The sequence below is a fragment of the Myotis brandtii genome, unplaced genomic scaffold (genome assembly GCF_000412655.1).
Source record: "Myotis brandtii unplaced genomic scaffold, ASM41265v1 scaffold525, whole genome shotgun sequence".
NCBI classification, from domain to species: Eukaryota; Metazoa; Chordata; class Mammalia; order Chiroptera; family Vespertilionidae; genus Myotis; species Myotis brandtii.
Window position 1 is genome coordinate 5,010,645 of NW_005369915.1, and position 20,410 is coordinate 5,031,054.

A 20,410-nucleotide genomic window follows, 5' to 3' on the forward strand; every position below is an offset into this window, starting at 1 on the left:
CTGCATAACCCATCTGCTCGTGTCAGGAGTCTAGCCACAGTGAGCTGCCCTTACCAGCTAACTGTTCCCGGGCACTCTCTTGGTTCCAAATTCCTAGATTTCACTTGCCACTGAGGGGTCAGTGTTGCAAGCAGGCCTTTCCAGGGACGGCAGTCCTGGCCCTGCCATGGGAACTCTGTTCTGAGTATATACTAGCTCTGCTTCTGCAAAAGGCCACATTCTCATTATCCTGGAGAAGGTTCCTCATGGTTATATAAGTCAACAATATTTTAACAGTAATTAAAAACAAACGCAAAATTCATTGTTGCATCCTTTTTCTTTTTTGCTGCACAAGATACAATTTCCCTGTGTTTATAGCAACTTTTAGAATATTTTATGAAAATATCCTATTCTGTTATGCTTTTAAAATATACTTGGCTGTTAGCTTTAAACTGTTTAGGCCATGTGAACCTTTAAAAAAGTAATTTGGGTCTTTATTCTTTTAAAAATATATATATTTTTATTGATTTCAGAGGGGAAGGGAGAGGGAGAGAGAGATAGAAACATCAATGATGAGAGAGAATCATTGATCAGCTGCCTCCTGCACGCCCCTCCCTGGGGATCGAGCCCACACCGGGGCTTGTGCTCTGATCAGGAATTGAACTGTGACCTCCTGGTTCATAGGTTGGCACTCAACCACTGAGCCACACTGGCTGGACCGGATCTTTAATCTTAAAGGAGTTTTGTTTGTTTCTTCTTCTTGATTTTTCCCCTATGATTGTATGTGGCATGTTCTCTTCCTGGGTTTTCCTCCTCTGTGGCTGTGTGGGTTTCTTACACTGTTTTGCCCTCATGTGCCCAGGTGGCCCAGGACGTTGGCGGGCATCACTGCCTACCTACAGTGCACGCGGAATACCCATGGCAGTGGGATCTATCCAGGGAGCCCGCAGGATGAGAGGAAGGCTTGGCGCCGATGTGACCGAGGTGGCTTTTGGGCAGATGACGACTATTCTCGCTGCCAGTATGCGAACGATGTCACTAGAGTCCTTTATATGTTTAACCAGGTAACTAGAAAGCCTGCTGTTTGCTGAGGTTGCTGATAAAGCATGGTGTTCAGACCATATACGTAAGGTCTCTTTGTTACCTATGAATAAATCATAAGGACTTGGTGATAATACTTCAGTTGACGGATCTGTTTTTTGGAATAAGGTCTTTTCTTCTCAACTGATGATCAAGGCCCTCTGTGGCGTCACTCTTTCCTGTTACTACCTGACATTGTGCCTTTGTCTGAATACCTTTATCGGCTCTGTCCACCAGACAAAATCCCAACCATCCTTCACATCCACCTGGGTAGCCAACTCTTGGGTTCCTTTCTATAGTCCCTTTGTCACAAGTGACCCCTTGTCATACGTGTACCACCCAGGTGCCTTTTCCTGTCTTTACTTCTATCCACCCTTTTTTTTTTTTTTTATCCTCACCTGAGAATATGTTTTTGTTGATCAGAGAGTGAGAGGAAGGGAGAGAGAGGGAAAAAAATTGATGTGATAGAGAAACTGATTGGTTGCCTCCCATGTGCTCCCCAACTGGGGATTGAATCTGCAACCCTTTGGTGTACTGGACGATGCTCCAACCAACTGAGCCACCCAACCAGGGTTCTATGCATCTTTTTAAACCAAACCAGGTTATAAGCACCTGGAAGATAGTTTCTGTTACACATTTTCTTATGATCCTTAGCACCGGTATACCCTTTTTGCAATGATTGGTGCCGAGTCATGTTTAAGTCAATAAATGAATGAATGAATAAATGAATGCATGAATGAATGAATGTAAAAGGTCACTGGCAGTGAGTGCTTGGAGATACAGACAAGTAAGTCAGTGGCTCATACTGCCGTGTGGGGCGGCATTGGTCCTCCCAGCTGGCGTTCTCAGGAAAGGGCTCACTAAGCAATTGGGGTTGCATTTGTGTAGAATTTGGATAAGCAGAGACCAAGAGATGGTGCAGCATGTTTACCTGGTGGAGTCTTATGTATTACATTTCATTCTAAGTTTTCAAAACATTGCACTCAGGTTTGTTTCCACTAAAATTTCATTTTCTAAAGTTTGAATAAGCATGTTAAGGAGGTTATGGTGAGCAAATGATGTAATGTGAATGCATTCCAATGTTATGAAATGCAAAGAAAAATGTCCAAAATTTTGTTCATCCATTTGCTAAGTGCTTCTTCTTACCTTTTCGATGTAGATGCCTCTCAATATTACCAACGCTGTGGCCACAGCCAGGCAGTTACTGGCTTACACCGTGGAAGCAGCCAACTTTTCGGACAAGATGGATGTCATATTTGTGGCTGAAATGATAGAAAAATTTGGAAGATTTACCAAAGAGGAAAAATCAAAAGAGGTATTTTTCTAGTTCCAAGTTGTTAGCAAGTCAACAAGTGGTCACGTGATAGACTTGAATCTTTTTTAACACCTGGTTATGTTGGCTGTATTTGAACTAAATAAACACACTTTCCGTGTTGAAAATTGTCATTGAGAAACTTACGCTCTGTTAGTGACCTTTCATTGCGAGGACTGGAGGTGAACGGTCAGTTCTTGAAAGCAAAGGGATGTGATAGAGCGTAACCTTCCTGTGAGAAGGAAGCTTTGCTCTATGATATCCTTTAGGGTTGGCCAGGGCTGCCTGTGGCTGGCTTTCCAGATTTTTCTTCCCCACACAGCCCCCTCTGTTCCTTCTTCTGCGTAAGCTGTAGTCACCCAGATTGTGTGTTAAGTTGCTTAATTCCTTTGGTAATGTCCTGGAGAAATGCAAGACTGTCCTAGGGACTTTCTTGAAATTTCAAATTATTGGAATAGGCACATTATGAAAATTCCGTGGCTTTGAAAATGAGTGCATTTTAATGGGACCATATTAAAACTATGATATGCTTGTCCACATGGTATCCTGTAGGGGAAACCATTGACTGCAGCAGTTTTCAGAATGAATGAGCAGCAAATCATGCTTTGAATGAATTTGAAGATGCAGATTTAAGTTTCCAGCTACACGGGAACTTTATATAGACTGAGACTGTTTCATTTTTTAAAAATATGTTTTTTTGTTGATTTTAGAAAGAGAGGAAGAGAGAGGGAAAAAAAGATAGAAACACCCCCTGACTGCAAATAGTACTGTGACCTCTTGGTTCATGGGATGGGACTCATCCAACTGAGCCACACTGGCCGGGCATATATATTGTTTCTTTTTTGATGGAATCATGAATTTTAGTAGAATAAACCTAGATCAAGTCATAAACTGAAGCCCAAAGAAAATGAAATCATTTAGCCAAGGTTATCCAGCTAGGGTAGGGCAGGGCTGGAAACAGAGACCAGAGCCTTGCTGTCTAATCCAGAAGTTTCCTGCAGGTTCACATTTACTTTCTAGCACAATGTTGCCCTGTCCTAATATTCCAGAAGTACTCAGCATACAGTGGTAGGGAAAATACTGTGCTAAACAAAGTCTATGTGTAGGCCTCTCAGATTCATATATATTGAAAGATAAAAAAAAAAAAATAAGCCTTGTTTTCCTAAATCATTTAATAAGCAAGGAAAATTTTTGGTAGAATATCTATTAATATCTTGCATTTTGGAGATAAGTTTTGAAAATGCAGCCCCAGGTCATCGGGTACTCTACTGGATATGATGTAGCTTATAAAGGATTGAAAATAGCTCAGCCAGCATGGCTCAGTGGTTGAGCATCTACCTATGAACCAGGAGGTCACGGTTTTATTCCTGGTCAGGGCACATGCCTGGGTTTCGGGCTCGATCCCCAGTAGGAGGCATGCAGGAAGTAGCCAATCAGTGATTCTCTTATCATTGATGCTTGTATCTCTCTCCTTCTTCCTTCCTCTCTGAAATCAATAAATCCTAAAAACAAGGAGCGGGGGGGAAGGAACATAGATATGTGTGTGTAAATGGGACTTGGGTAAACGTTTCAGTGTTGTTATCTGAACTTCAGACCACAGTTTTGTAGTGAACTGTCCTGCACTTTGATTGTGCCTCTGGGCCACAGCCTGCTGCCTGTGTGAGTTTTCTCAGCCCTGGGAGAAGCTGCCTGGCTCTGGCCTGTGGTAATACTGCTCTCCATTCTTGATTATAATCACAGTTTAGCTGCCCACATGATTACGAGCCATTCATGGAAGTGGGATGTTTCCAGTCACTGGAGTAATTGGAATGACATTTGCAATGTGGACATTGAAAAAGATTTTGCCATCATATATATGTATTCCCATGCCTCTCTGTTTTGATGTCGGGGACTTTGGCTCACCTCCCCGCTCCTGAAGAGCAGTGCTGTGCCCAGAGGTGTGCATTTCACCACGTTTGCCCATGTGTGGTGGGAATGGTCTGCTGCTTTGGAATGTGCGTAGGGGAAAGTGTCCTGTTGATGACGGAAAGTGAATTTTGTTTCATGAGTTATTAATTAATCATGGGCCCTTTATTTTTAAAATGGGGATGACGCTTGCCCTGCTTAACTTCAAAATGTGTGCGCACAAGTGAGAAAATACAGGTGAAACTATTATGTGCAGTAGCTGCAAAGCTAGGATGTGATTTTGTAGGTTTTGGAAATTTAACATTCTTATGATCTCAGAAGATAAGAGTGAGGGTCTTTCTAAAAAAAATATCATCAGAATGCTTTAGTGACTTGAAAACCTTGGTTTGATGTAGATTCCTGTCACTTTCACTGGTTGGCCTGGGAGGTAAAGATTGAATTATCTTTGAAAACAAATGATGTAGAAAGGAGAAACAGGAACAATATTCAGGATTGAATAACTGAGGTATAAAGGTACTATTATTACTCATGGTGCATTGACAGGCATCCTACCTGATTCTTTGGAAAGTTAAACTGAAGGCTGTAGCTTTCACTGTTTATTAGTCTAATAAAATGAAATTATGAGGGTTAAGGGAGGCACCATTTTAAGTTAATTACAAAAGCGTAAAATTATACTAAGGTATCCTAAAATGCATATGGCTTAAATTGGACAAATAATTAAATTGATTTTTGTTTTATATCCAAAAAGTTGCTCTGCTCTGCATAATTTCACAGCTGAGATATTGTGAGGCAGTTGCCTTTGTAACCTGGGATTGGATCTGGCCGACCCAAGCCGGTGCTCTGTGGTGAGGGCGGATACTAAACACTACCAAACGGCCAGGTCCACGTGGTGTGTTCAGTGGGGCCTTTTAAAAACAGCTGAAGGCTGCCAGTCAGGCAGAGAAGCATCTGTTCCATGTTTAGGAGTGTGATGAAAGCATCACGTGCCCATTTCAGAAGATGAGAAGGTAGGAGAGATTACTCTGGTTGTGTGGTGGTCCCTGTCCTGTGCTCTAGTTCCAAAGTGGAAGTGAGGCAGCTCCTAGTGTTAGTTTACTACGCAGCTTGTTGGGCACATGTTTATGCACAGGTTTAAAAAATGTAAAGTCTTTTATTTATTCGTTTTAAAACATAGTCACTTCTGTATCAGCTGTTGTATTTTCTTTTTACTGTTTTCAATTTTTTTTTTCTTCTTGATCTTGCTTGTCAGACTTGTTTGTATTGTTCAGCTTTGCAGAGACCCAGCTGCTGGCTTTGTGATCCTTTTCAGAGCACTGTCTTGCAAACTTCACCCTGCCTCTGTGTCACCTGGGGGGTTTGTCAAGCAAAATTTACATATCTAGTTAAGTTCCAGGCGATGCTGGACAGCATGTCTCTGAGAAAGGCACAGGCTTTGACAACCACTATTATGTGTTCACTAGAGGCCCAGTGCATGAAATTCAATTTTCAGTATTTACCAGATGTATTCCTTTCATCCATTCATTTCCTTTGCCCTCCATCCCTCTCTCCTTTTTCCTCTTCCTCCCTGTTTGTTCATTCAGTTCCTTCCTTCCTTTCTTTCTCTCCTCCACCCCTTCTCTTTCTTTCTCAATGCTGCATCATTTAATAGTGAATTCTGGTTGTCATATTTTATCTATAATTTTTCTACAATATAAGGAATTTTAAAATGGAACCATATTATTATGTCACCAAAATGAGTTCTAAGTCCTTAATATCATGAAATATCTAGTCCATGTTCAGTTTTCCTTAATTATGTTTTTTATTAATTGATTGATTTGAGAGACAGACAGACAGACATTGATTTGTTGTTCCACTTATTTATGCATTCATTGGTTGCTTCTTGTATGTGCCCTGGATGGGTATCAAACCCACAGCCTTGGAGTATCCATCTGGATGATGCTCTGACCAACTGAGCTATCCAGCCAGGGCTGATTATGGTTTTTGAAAAATTTAGACCTTATGTCTGGTTATCTTATGGAATTCATCCATATAATTTTGCAGTTGGTATGTGGGATTTTTTTTTTAGACAGACAATTATGTCACAAGCAAATAACAATTAGTTTTTCTAACTGTTCCTGTATTAAATGTTTTTTTTGCTTTTTTCCGGTTATACATTAGTGAGGACCTCAGAACAATGTTGATTAGTGTTGGTGATACAGGATATTAATGATAATGGTCTAATTTATCATTATTAATAAGTGTGATATGTTTGCTTTTGCCAAGTGCCTGGGGACAATACCAGGGTAATCGGTCAGTCGCTTTGAAATTAGTTCTCAGCTAGAGGTTTTTCCGACCATGGAAGTCCTATGAAATCTGACCTCAGACCTGTGAGAAGGTTAATTTGTGTTGATAAGGTGTGAGGGAGGACAACTTACTCCTTCTACCTTGAACCAAGATCAAGTTTCAAGTTCCTTGCCGTCCTTCTTCTGTGAGGCTGATTTGGTGCTGGTGTGCCCTGACCCTGGAGGTGTCTCTTTGGTTATTAGCTTCATCACTGGTCTGCTCCTGTGAGGCCTGTTGGGGGCTGGGGGGACGTTCCTCTGCTCCCTTGTGGATGTCAAGGCATAGTCCAAGCACAGTCCATGGGGACAGAGTTCACCCGCAGAGCTCCTAGTCCCGCTGTTGTTTTGTTCTTGGCCTCTGGAGGAGTCTTTGTTTTCTGCTTGGTCAGTGGTAAGTAGAAAAAGACAACTCTTTTCCCTTCAGCGGTTTTTTTCTTTTAGCAGAATTGTCCAGAGTACTCATCTCTCTATTCTTCCAGAAAGGGAGATGCATATACATTTTTGTAATCAGAAAACGCAGTATCTGCTTGCACTGGGAGGATTGGAGGAATCTTAAGCTTTTCCATGTGTGGTTAAGGTGTGGCTGAGGTGGGTGTCCATTGCATCCTGCCTCTCTGGACGAGTGTTACCTCCCATGTTCCTAGAATCTGTCATAAAAGCAACTTCGTCTACCTGGACCAAATGTTCACCTTTCTGTTGGTAACTGAAAAGATACCTTTATCGCCTTGACTGGAAACATATCAAGAATCACCTTTTCCCCAGTCACAGCAGCTCTGCCCTCGATGCATATTTTTCACTTGTCTCTGTCTCTTTTTCTCCTCTTAAGTCTGTATTTCCCACTCTTTATTTATGTGCTCTTAATTAAAAATAGTTATTTTAAAAATTTTGCTGGGCTACCTCAAATCCTTTCTGAAAGGTAATGAAGAATAAATGCAGCATTATTCTCAGCATCTTTCCCCTCTTCCTTTCTCACCTGTTTCTCCGGGTCCATCATCATCATCACCATCATCATCACCGTCACCACCTCTATACCACAGTAGAACCAGAGGTTTAATATTTGCCATGGGTCCTGATGGTTATCTCAAGGAGACCTCTTATTGAATATTGACAGCTTAACTAAGCCGGAAGCCAGTAATGGGATCCCGAGACATGCAGGTCACTGGAGCTAGCTAACAGTGACATAAATACGCTTTTACAACTTGACTTGAACTAGATAGCTGTTTCTTCTTTAAAATCAATCAGGGTAATGACGTTCTTTAAGTTAAGCATCATCTCAGTAATATACTTAATTCATACCTAGGAGAAAATCCTGAAGAATACTTGAACTTTAATAACAACATCAGCTGCTGTTACTATTATTTAGTCCAGTTTGGACTACTTGTCGGTTCCTGTAGTTCTCATTTCTATCTTAGCTGTACCCAAACAACTGCCTCACTTGCTGCCTCATCCGCACTCTGCCTGTAATTCTTGCTTTTCGGGTGATTAGAATCAACAAGAGTGCCCCCTGCTGCTTTCTGCTTGAAAGAGAAAAAGTGTGGAGAGAAGTCCAGAAAGATCTAGATTCCTTGGTTTTTCGAAAAAAAAAAAGGCATGAATTATTTAATAAAGATATTTACCTTTTGTTATATTTTTTCTCTTACTTTACTATAGAATGAGATGTTCCCAGCACTTTTCATAGGATTTCCAGCCTCATTTTACAAATGAGAAAACTGAGTCTTGGAGAGGCTAATAATTTGCTCATGGGCATCTAACTTGAGACAGAATTGAAATCTTAACCCAGGAGAATTTAACTCCCAGACACATAAATATTCTGCCTTCAGTGTTATCTTATTCTCCTACTACATTGAAATGAAATATCATTACGTTTAGTTTATGTAGTTATCTTCTGTGTTTCATATGCTACCACATCAAATTCATGAAATTTACTGATGATTTTGGTCTCATTCGGATCAGAATTCCAAACATATACTATACAAGGGTGGGCAAAGCAAGTTTACAGCTGCGAGTAGGCGAAACACAGAGTTTATCCAGATCTTGTAATCATCATAACCTGCATGTCTTTTTCCATACGAACAACTATGAACCTCCTTTTGCTCAGCCCTCGTATCGAGAAGAACAAGAACTATTTCTGTCTCTTAAAACAGATGACATTTAACGTTTCATTGTTATTAATGTGGCATTTTCATCCTTTGGCCTTTATCTGTGATAGAGTGCGTTCCCGTGCATTTTCATCTGATCCCGGCCGTTGAGTGTGACAGGTGGGAGAGCAGGTGCGTGAGGCCTTCTGACCCTTCTGTGGCTGCAGTGGCCATCAGGGAATGGGGTCAAGGGGAAGTACAATGCTTTCTCATGCCGGCTGCGGGTTTGAAGCTCTCTGTGTGTCAGATTTCAAGAATACTTTTTACTCCAGTGTAATGTTTTATGCACTGCTCTCCCTTTTGTGCCCTTTTTGCCGCTGTGGAGGATTCAGAACTGCTTCTGTAACCCAGCCACACACGCCTACAGCATTTTATCATCCCCTATGCTCGGGAAGATGTTGGCATCATTTCCTTTCCCTTAGTTCTTTGCCATTTAGGATGCAACAATGAAGAACATAGGTTTTTCTCAACTTAAGGCAGTCACTCGAGTTAACTGCCTACCTTCTTAGAGATATTTCTTGTCTTACAATTATTAACACATTAAATTCCATTACTGGCATTATCAGGTGAGCCATAGCAGTGGTTTTTGATTTTATAATAATCACTAGAGGCCCGGTGCACAAATATTTGTGCACTCAGGAGGGTCCCTCAGCCCAGCCTGTGCCCTCTCGCAGTCTGGGACCCCGCAGGGAATAACCACCTGCTGGCTTAGGGCCGCTCCCCGGGAGATCGGGCCTAAGCTGGCAGTCAGACATCCCTCTGGCAGCCCGGGAGCCCTCGGGGGATGTCCACTTGCCAGCGGGGAGCAGGCCTAGCTGCAGTCGGACATCCTTAGTGCTGCTGAGGAGACGGGAGAGGCTCCCACCACCACCGCTGTACTGGCAGCCATCAGCCTGGCTTGTGGCTGGGCAGAGCTCCCCCTGTGGGAGACACTGACCACCAGGGGGCAGCTCCTGCATTGAGCATCTGTCCCCTGGTGGTCAGTGTGTCATAGTGACCAGTGATTCCCAGTCGCTCTGCTGTTAGGGTCAATTTGCATATTACCCTTTTGTTATATAGGATAGAGCCCTGGTGCACGGGTGGGGGCCAGGGGGTTTGCCCTGAAGGGTGTCCCGGATCATGGTGGGGGTCCCGCTGGGGTGCCTGGCCAGCCTGGGTGAGGGGCTGATGGCTGTTTGCAGGCTGGCCACATCCCCCAGCCACCCAAGCTCCCAGTGGAGGCTGGCTGGAAGCAGGTATCTGGGATTTATTTAGCTTCTATAATTGAAACTTTGTTGCCTTTTGCAGAGGCCAGAGCAGGCGGGAAGCTTGGCTTCCTCCATCACCAGGGCAACCAAGCCTCCTGCTTGCTCCATCTCCATAGCTGCCGGCCGCCATCTTGGTTTGGTTGATTTGCATATAGTCACTCTGATTGGCTGGTGGGCGTGGCTTGGGCATAGTGAAGGTAGGGTCAATTAGCATCTTTGTATTTTATTAGTGTAGATAGCTTTTCAGTAGCCAGCAGGCCTCATGTTAGATCGTCATAAAGTTTGTACATTTAAAACTTTTAAAACATATAAAACAAGAAGTCTGTCATTGTGAGAATCCGGTAACACTTCCTTAGAGTAGAACTAGTATTTTCCTGTGGTTTTTCTTTCAAGTTTTTGCAGCCAATGGGGATTTATTTTATGAGAGTCAGAGAGCCTCTTTACCACATCATCTCTTTTATCCTATTTATTTTTGTATGAAAATTTGATATAATAGTAAGTAAAAATAATCGACAAAAACTTAGCAAAAATATTCCAGCTACTCTGAATTTCCTTTGAGAGATGGTAGATATTATTATAAACAGCTGATCTGCTACATAAACAGCTGATCTGCATATTCAGTAATTGACATATTGGAGTCCCTGCCCTTCTTCATAACTTCAGAAATAAGGGCTTCTGCTAGAATTAAATTCACCTCACACCTGTTTAGTAGGAATCAGTGCTGGGGATGCTAATGGTCCATGAATTGTGCAAACAGGCTCGGGATTCTGCAAAGCCTCAGTATTGGCTCTTCATTCTCTGTCAGTTGATGCTGTTAATTTCTTGAGTTTGGGGAAACTGCCCTTTGAGAATGTGTGAGTCTATTAAAACAGGGTGCTTGAATTAAATTCCATTACTCTTCATCTTTATTACTCTGCTTATTTCCTTCATTGCAGTTGTAATCTAAAGCGCTTTTTTGTTGTTGTTGTTGTTAATCCTCACCAGACGATATTTTTTCCCATTGATTTTTAGAGAGAATGGAAGGGAGAGAGAGAGACTGAGAGAGAGAAACATTGATTGGTTGACTCCTGCACACACCCCAACAGGGGGCCAGGGATTGAGCCTGCATGTGAGATACACTGGAATTGAACCTGTGACCCCTCAGTCAGAGGGCTGAGACTCTAACCACTGAGAAAACTGGCTAGGGCCTAGAGTACTTTTGAAGAATGTACTTATTTCATGTTTTCTTCACTAGATTATAAGTGTGTTTCTTTCACTTCTATGTCTCCATTCCTCAGGACAATGTCCTGCTCACCTTGGTCCTCGGTAAATATTTAGTCAGTGAGCAAATGAATATTGTATTGCTATTGGCTTTTACACCAGGGGTTAGACTCCTCGTGAACAAGGCTATAAATATAAGTAGGACATTGAGTTGCCCCTGCCCTTGGGGTGTTTACATTGAAAGTAAAATAAGGACAGATCGTGATACACTCTGTGCAGGGCAGTGCAAGGCCAGTGAAGTATTTTTTTAATTGCATGGGTCCAGTATGAGGAGGAAGAGGCAGTTTTGCTGGACACATGGGTCCCGTTTGCATATGGACAGACTTAAAAATGCGCCCTTCCTAGCACTTCTTCCAGAGCCTGTGATCTTCAAAGAGAGCCTGTATTGGGATGCAAGTGTTAGAAACAGGAGCAGTAAAGTTGCAGGGAGAGCTCACACTTGCTGAGTGTTTGCCGTGTGCCGGGCGTGGTCTTGGGAGCCTTATGTGTATCATCGGGACTTAATCTTCACAACATTCAGGACAGACAGGAGTGTTATTGTCCCCCTTATTCACATAAAGGAGGGTACTGGAGGTTAAATGGCCAGCACAGCTAGGGGTCAGGATTTGAATTCTTGGTCTTCACCCCTGTACTTACTCTAGTTATTCAACCCCTTGTTCCCGAGTTTGGTGTCGGGGGTATTTCCGTAGGCCTGTCTTTGTGAAGTGGACTCTGGGTGGGATAGACTGAATTTGTTCCAAACCCACCTCAGCCCTCATAATGATACATCCTGGGAAGAGTGGTGGGTGCAGAAGGGGTTGGAAGGCTCCCCTGGGATCCTCTGCTATGATCAAAAGACATTCGCAAGCAGCGTTGGCTTTCCGGCTCAGCTTCGGGGCCTCACACCTTTGATGCTTGCGTCTTGATTAGAGAGCCAGCCGGCTTCTAACTCCTCTGATTCCGCCCCCGGGAGTGCTTTTGCTGTTCTCTCTGCCATAGATCTCCCTCTCAGGAACATTTAGCTCAATACCAGCCCCCCTGGACACCGGTACGTCTCATTAGCCCTGCACCTCCAATGCATTCTCTGACATGGGGCATGCAAGTCAGCAGTAGTCAGTGGACATTCACTGGCATTGCCTGACAGATGCTTACATCTGTAAGTTATGAACCGAGTGAATAGAAAGAATCCACTAACTCAATAAAGCAAGTAATGCAAAAGTGTGCACGTGTTCGGATCCAGTTATTTCATGGAATTGGGAAAGGGAAGGACGAGTTCATTCGAGGTAGAGGAAGCTACTTGTGCGAGGACACACTCCATGGCCCCGTGTAGGCGGGAACTTCCTGTGGTTGGACATGACTAGGGTTTTGAACATGACCAGAAACTAAAAAGCTAGACAGTGGTTGTTTCTTCATAATATTACTAAGCTAACACTCACACACACACACAAAAAATGTTTCTAAATGGTTTCCCAGAGTTTAGATCTTTTTTTTTTTTCAATATATTTTTATTGATTTTACAGAGAAGAAGGGAGAGGGATAGTTAGAAACATCGATGAGAGAGAAACATCAATCAGCTGCCTCCTGCACACCCCCTACTGGGGATGTGCCCGCAACCAAGGTACATGCCCTTGACCGGAATCGAACCTGGGACCCTTGAGTCTGCAGGCCGACACTCTATCCACTGAGCCAAACCGGTTAGGGTGAGTTTAGATCTTTTTATTTGTGGATCATGTGATGTCTTTTCCTTCCTCTTGATTAATTTGTCTCTCCTCCCACCCCCTCAATTTGAATGACACATGTCAATCTTTTCACCAATGATTTGGTGGTCACGTAGTTACCCTGTTTTGACTTAACTATCACCAATGGTCATAATCGAATGTGCTATTCTTTTTTAAAAAAAATATATTTTATTGATTTTTTACAGAGAGGAAGGGAGAGGGAGAGTCAGAAACATCAGTGAGAGAGAAGCATCGATCAGCTGCCTCCTGCACATCCCCTACTGGGGATGTGTTCGCAACCAAGGTACATGCCCTTGACCAGAATTGAACCTGGGACCTTTCAGTCCGAAGGCCAACGCTCTGTCCACTGAGCCAAACTGGTCAGGGCTGAATGTGCTATTCTTACTTGAAGAGGTTTTAATGGGAAACAAGTACAGAGCCTGTTGAGTTATCACTGGGAAATTTAGACTGCAGACCCAATCTTGGTTTCTCAGGAGGATGTGGATGATGTAAAGCAGCTTGTTAAGATGTTTCTTTTCTCTCCCGCTTGCCTGCCAGCTAGGGGATGTGATGGTCGACATTGCAAGCAACATCATGCTGGCCGATGAGCGAGTCCTGTGGCTGGCACAGAGGGAGGCGAAAGCCTGCAGCAGGATCGTGCAGTGCCTGCAGCGGATCGCCACGTACCGCCTGGCAAACGGAGCTCACGTGTATTCAACAGTAAGCGCAACGTGATTCTGGAATTCCATTCTGGAAAGTCCTATGCTTTACAGGAAATTTTTTATCAGGGGACTTTGTCCACATGTGGTACTTAGAATGGTGCCTTGCCTAGGAGTAGGCATGCACTTAACCACCTTAAAAGTGAAAGAGACTCTGCATTGTCCTTTGGCTCTAGGGTCAATTCTGTCACCTTCCTGGGAGTGGAAGACTGGTCACTTCTTGTGCCCTCTCTGCGTGGTTCTGAGATGGGAGTGATGCTGGCAGGCCCCCCAGAAGGGGGATGGCGGCTGTAGTATCCACTTGGCCTGCGTTTGGCAGACCCCTGAGTTCAGTCTCACTTGTGAAGTTCTTAAAATTGTTGGGCAAGTGCCGTCTTTTTCAGGTGATTTTTCTGGCTTAATTTGAACATCTGTTCAGGTACAACTATTTAGACGACCACTTCCCTTCCTTTTCTTTTTTCTTTATTTTTTTTTGCTTTTATTTTTTAATTGAATTTATTGGGGTGGCAATGGTTAATGAAATTTTTTTAATTTTTTGAGTTAACTCTGTACCACTTCCTGTATATTGTATTGTGTGTTCACCACCCCAAGTCAAGTCTCCTTCCATCACCTTTTATCACCCCTTTACCTTCTTCTACCTCCTCCACCCTCCTTTCCCTCTGCTAATCCCCATACTGTTGACTATCTATGAGGTTTTGTTTGTTTGTTTGTTTGCTAAATCCCATAGCTTTTCCACCCAACCCCTAACCCCTCTCCCCTCTGTCAGCTGTCAGTTTGTTCTCAGTATCGTCAGCCTGTTTCTGTTTTGTTTGTTAGTTTATTTTTTCATTAGATTCCATATAGAAGTGAAATCATGTGGTACTTGTCTTTCTCTGGCCGGTTTATTTCACTTAGCACAATACCCTCCAGGTCCATCCATGTTGTTGTAAAAAGTAAGATTTTCCTCCTTTTTACAGCTGGGTAGTATTCCATTCTGTAAATGTTCCACAGCTTTTATTACCCACTCATTACTGATAGATACTTGATCTGCTTCCAAATTTTGGCTATTGTAAATAATGCTGTAATGAACATAGGGGTGCATATATTCTTTGAAATTAATGTTTTGGGTTTCTTCAGGTATATTCCCAGAAGTGGAATTGCTGGATCATAAAACAGTTTTATTTTTAATTTTTTGAGGTAACTCCATACCGCTTTCCATAGTGTCTGCTCCAATCTGCATTCCCACCAACAATGCATTAGGGTTCCCTTTTCTGCACATCCTTGCCAACAGGTGTTTGTTGATTTATTGATGATAGCCATCAATAAAAGTATGGGTTTATTTCTGGACTCTTGTTATATGTCTGTTTTTATGCCAGTACCATGCTGTTTTGATTACTATGGCCTTGTAGTATAGTTTGATATCAGGTAGTGTGATTCCTCTAACTTTGTTCTTCTTTCTCAAGATTGCTATGGCTATTCTGTATCTTTTGTGATTCCATATAAATTTTTGGAATATTTGTTATAGTTCTGTGAATAGGAATTGCATTGAATCTATAGATTGCTTTAGGTAGTATGGCCATTTTACTGATCCTAATTCTTCCTATCTATGAACACAGTATATGCTTCCACTTATTGATATCTTCTCCAGTGTCTTTCTTCAGTGTCTTATAATTTTCTGACTACATGTCCATATTTTACATCCTTGTTTAAATTTATTCCCAGGTATTTTTTTTAAATTCAGTTATAAATGGGCTTGTTTTCTTAGTTTCCCTTTCTGATAGTTCAGTATTGGTGTATATAATTTTAACTGATTTCTGGATATTTATTTTGTATCCTGTTACTTTACTGAATTTACTTATCAGTTCTAGTTGTTTGTTGGAATCTTAGGGTGCCCATGTAGACAGTATAATGACAGAAGCACCTTTGGAGTGAGCCTGTGTAAAATTTTTATCTGTGAAACCTAATGCAAAGAATTAACTAGATCATCCTGTAAAAGCAAAAAGTGATGAGTATGGCATGAAGTGCTGAGCAAGGTGACTTTAAGTGTATCTCCTAAGCCCCTATTGCTCTTCTTGTACTGCGATCATTAACAGGGGCCAACCCATATCTCCTGATTTTATAAGACATTTCATTTTCAGCCTACTGTTTTCTGCAAAGCGCTCTTAAAATAAATTATTTTTAATTGACTTTGGATTTATGTCTGATCCTCCACAGCTGATGACTTATTCTTTTCCTCTTCATCGGTATCTTTCTACTTTGAGCTTTTGTTTCCAGCGTCTTTTACGGCACGTATCCTGTCCAGTTCTGCCATCTGGTTTTGTACAGTATCTTTGTTCAGTAAGAATCCGAGTGTTCTCTTTTAATTTACAGTGTTTTGCATTTGAAATTTCTTTGCACGTGCTTTTTTTCCATATTATAAATCTTTTATAACCCCTGTTTGGTTGACTTTTGAAGTATTCACCCAATATTGCTCTGGAAGCTTATGTCATCAAGGCGACTGGCTTCACTGGGATGACATGCACCGTGTTCCAGAAAGTGGCAGCTTCGGACCGCACAGGCCTTTCCGACTATGGGAGGCGGGACCCCGACGGAGGCCTGGACAAGCAGCTGAGCTTCAAGTGCAACGTTTCCAATACATTTTCAAGTCTGGCACTGAAGGTACGTTATCGCCTGTAAGCATTTCAGACCCTTTCCCGTTAGATAAGAACACTCAAAAGGGTTTGCACTGCAAAATAACCTTATTAGAAGTTATTTGTGGGGAGGGAGTATTGGTATTACTTTTGCTGTTGTTGTAAAATAAATTCAGACCAGGAAGGGATACGTGATAACTTTCTAGAGCCCAGGCATTTCGCCCCTTGTACGCCTTGCTCCACACAAAAATATCAAAGTTGAATCTTTTACGACTGCAGTGGTAGAAAGATGAATATATTAATATTACATACTAAAACATTTTCTTTGACCTTACATTTCTTTTTTATTGCTCCTGATTTTAAAGACATGAAAGTATCATGTGCTTTTGGCTTTGGGCCCACTGGATCTAATGGGAAATCAGCCTCGAGACAAGGCAGTTAATCAGGCAACCTGTATATCAAGATTTTTGGCAAAGAAGTCCAACGTGATATGTCTTGAGAAAATGTGTGGCTTTTTGCAGCAAGAAAAATCAAAAGCGTTTTTATGGATTTTTTTTTTTTAATTTGGGGTTTAGATGTGTTTCATTAAACTACATTGAAGCAAATAGTAGAGGTCCCTAATGGGACCACATTTTTTTCATTTAGCTTGGTGTGGCCATGTGTGACTGTGTTCTCTGTAGATGTTAATTACTAAGTACTTTCTTTGGCTTGTTTCTGAAGTGTAGGTCACAGACAGTATTGCAGTCACTTAGGTGGCTGCATAGTAATTGATCACAAAGGTGTTAGGTGTTGATGCATTGTAGCCACTCAATAAATATTGAATGGGTGAGTGAATGAATGAAAGAATGAAGAGTTCATGTATTTTGTCGTACCTTATCCTGGTGACCTCCACAGGGCAAGCTAGTTTGCTAAATTCAGAAACAGCCCAATTCCTCCACCACCGACACGTTCTCAACTAGGTCAGGATGGCTGATGATCATCTATGTACTTGGTGTTGAATACTCAGAGGGAAGTTGTCATGATGCATGTGTGCTTCTGGGCTCTGTGAGCATGCGTGATGTACCCAGCAATACTGCTGCAGGCCTGCTCCCTGCCTTATTGCATTTTTTATTGGTAAGAAAAACCACAAAAGGAATAGAAACAGCATTGCACACAAGCCCATGAGAGAAAGGTGTGTGTCCTTGAGGAGCACTTATAATTGAGGAGTCCTTCCATCCGAGGGGATCATCGTTGGTAGAAAGAGGTAAAAAAATGGCAAAACCCTATATATTGCATCGATTACACAATCTACCCCTCTGGGTAAGAAAAGTTTCTACTTGCTAAAGTAGAAAGCTTTAACTGAGCATTCAATTGTGTCAATTTCATACTATTCTACCCTTTTATGATCATTTTGTGTCCAGAAACCAAGAACACATTCTACTATTATTCAAGCTTCATACATGGACATGATTCAAACTGAGTAAAAGAGGAATGTATCCTTTGTGACACAGAATGAGTTTAATGTCGGCAGCTCAAAATGTTTTAGCACTTTAACAGAAAACTTTGCATTTAGTTTGCTAAATTCAGAAACTTTATACCAGGACAATTTATATTCATTGTGCCTGTGCTCCCCCCCTCCCCCGAATGCTTTGAATATAGCAGTAGATAACTCAAACATCCAATAATTGATTATATTGCCCTTCAGTGAGAAAATATGCGGCATATGAAGTTAAATCCATAAAAACGCAGTCCTTAGCAGTGTCGGAGCCGTCCTTGATTGCTTTCCACATGTTTCTTGAATCTCTGTCCTTCTCCATTTACTAAGCATCACAGCCTGGTTTGGAGGGACTCCTATCCTGTGTTGCCCAAACCATTGTGACCTATTTTAATCTTTGTGTTTCCAGACTGTTCCTTACAAATTGATCCCTGCCTGGCCGGTGTGGCTCCATGGTTGAGCATGGACCCATGAACCAGGAGGTCAAGATATGATTCCTGATCAGGGCACATGCTCGGGTTGCAGGCTCGATCCCCAGTAGGTGGGTGTGCAGGAGGCAGCCAATCAGTGATTCTCTCTCATCATTGATGTTTCTCTCCCTCTCCCTTCCTCTCTCTGGAATCAATAAAAATATATTTTTAAAAAATTTATCCTTCTCATACAGATTAGTCTACCTAGGACTGCTGTTTGGACAACAAGTGCCAATACAACTGTGCCAGGTAGTATAGTATTGAAATGCTTTCTTACCTTTGGCACCCAACTGCTGCCACAGCCCATGAGTGCCCGCTCAGCCCTGCTGATCCTACAGGGACACCACCCAGATCTGCGTGGTGTCTGTAGAGCAGAGTGAGTCTCGGAGCCTCCTCCCTCTGCAGAGGTTGTTCTGATGGTCATTTTGTGCATCATGTCAGGGTGTTCATATTGTGAACATCATTCTAAATCTTTCCGACATGGAAATGACCTTGTACCCCCCTGGTAGATACTTCCTGTCTCTCTGGAGCCTGGCTTTTGTGTGGCTTCATCATTTGGCAGTTATTCCTTCGCTGCATATCTTTTCCTACCTCCTCATCCTTTTGTCCGGTAACAGCAAGCTGCCCATGGCTCCTCTGCCAACCACTGGCCCTTCTCAGGCCAGGCTCAGGCTAATTCTGCTGCTGGAATTTCCAGCTAATTCTGCTCCCTCCCCAATTCCCTGGTTGTGTGTTAACACCAGTAGACATGTGACCTTCACAAAGTCTTAGCTAATTCCATCCCTGTCTGTCCTCACTCCTCCATCCTTATTTCCTTTATTTCTCTACCTCACTCTGCCCCTAACACTCTGCTCGTCTCTCTGTATTACCTGTTACACGCGAACAAGCTGGGTTCTGTGCCTCCCACCCTGGACTGAGGACTGTCCCCGGGCAGAGCTAGTGCTGCAGCCATCGATGATTCCAGTGCTGGGCCTTACTTGCCTGGCCAGTGGGAGGTTGAATTACCTGTCATCTGACTCTTAAAGCACCAAATCTAATATGTTTCATGACCAAACACTTTCTGACACCTTGGGCACCATAATTCAGATATGTTAGCATCACAAAATATTACTTGTGAAAGACTTTGTTTTATTGGTTGGGTTTTTTTTTTTTTGGTGTTTTGAAAGAATTGGTTCTTTAAACCTTTCTTGACTGTAATGTAGAAATCAGTTTTTATCTACCTATGTATCACCTATTTCCCTCATCTCCGACATCTGGGGCTTTAGCCCAACTGAGGTCCTTTTACTTTTCCAGAGCAGTTATATATATATTTTGCTTCCTGCCTTTGTTTCTGCCCTTTTTCGTGCCCTCAGCACCACCCCTGCTACTCTCCCAGTGAGCCTCCGTGCGCATGGCACCATCCTTTCTTCCTCAGAATTCATCACTGCCTGTCAGTCTCATGGTGCCTTGTTCATTCTCCAGAATAATTAGAAGCCGATGTGATGGTGAGTTGAGTTATAGGGCAGAGAGAGGCCAGAGCATATGGTGACTAAGAACGTGGGCTTTCTGCAGCCAGGCAGCCTGGATTTGCATTCTGCTCCCCCAGTTAACGGCTGTGCAAACTGGGGCAAGTACTTAACCTCTCTGATGTCAGTTCCTCATCTGTTACACAGGAATCATGAAATGGTACTTAACTCAAAGGACTATTAAGAGGATTAAATGAGGTAAATGTGTAGACATTTACAACAGTGCCTGGCCCAGAGTAAGCTCCTAATAAATGTTAGCTCGTATTATTGTTTTATTATAATTGTGGTCCCTCTCGTTAAATGATAGATATTTGAGGGCGGGAACCTGGGCTTATTTTATTGTGTATCTCTAGTGCCAAGCACAGAGCAATGAAACATTCAGTAAATGTTGAATAAAAATTAACAGCCATACTTAATTATCAAAGAAAGTCAGTTTAAAAAATTAATTCTAAAGGCAAACATAATCCCTGTTCATCTTTCGCAGTGAAATAATCAAAAGGTGGTATGCAGTTCAAAACTAAATACACACAAGAAAACAATTAGAATGCATCATCATATCTATCTGTTTAAAATCCAGTGTGGTTGAGGGTTAAGAAAACATGGAAAAAGTAGTTTTTATTCTTTAAATCAGGTGGCTCTTTGACTCTTTCTAATTTTAGTCTTAGACTTTCATAGACTTAAACAAATTAGGATT

The 20,410-nt window shown here is 42.2% G+C and overlaps 1 protein-coding gene across 1 annotated transcript in view; it reads left to right on the forward strand.

The window, feature by feature from the left end:
• Positions 1-20,410, forward strand: part of ADGRA3 (adhesion G protein-coupled receptor A3) — an 82,690-nt gene that overhangs the window by 32,010 nt on the left and 30,270 nt on the right. The window contains exons 10-13 of the mRNA XM_014548891.1: positions 842-1,043; positions 2,219-2,374; positions 13,498-13,659; positions 16,092-16,295. Of these exons, the coding sequence (XP_014404377.1) occupies positions 842-1,043; positions 2,219-2,374; positions 13,498-13,659; positions 16,092-16,295 (724 nt within the window). The remainder of the gene's footprint in view (positions 1-841; positions 1,044-2,218; positions 2,375-13,497; positions 13,660-16,091; positions 16,296-20,410) is intronic.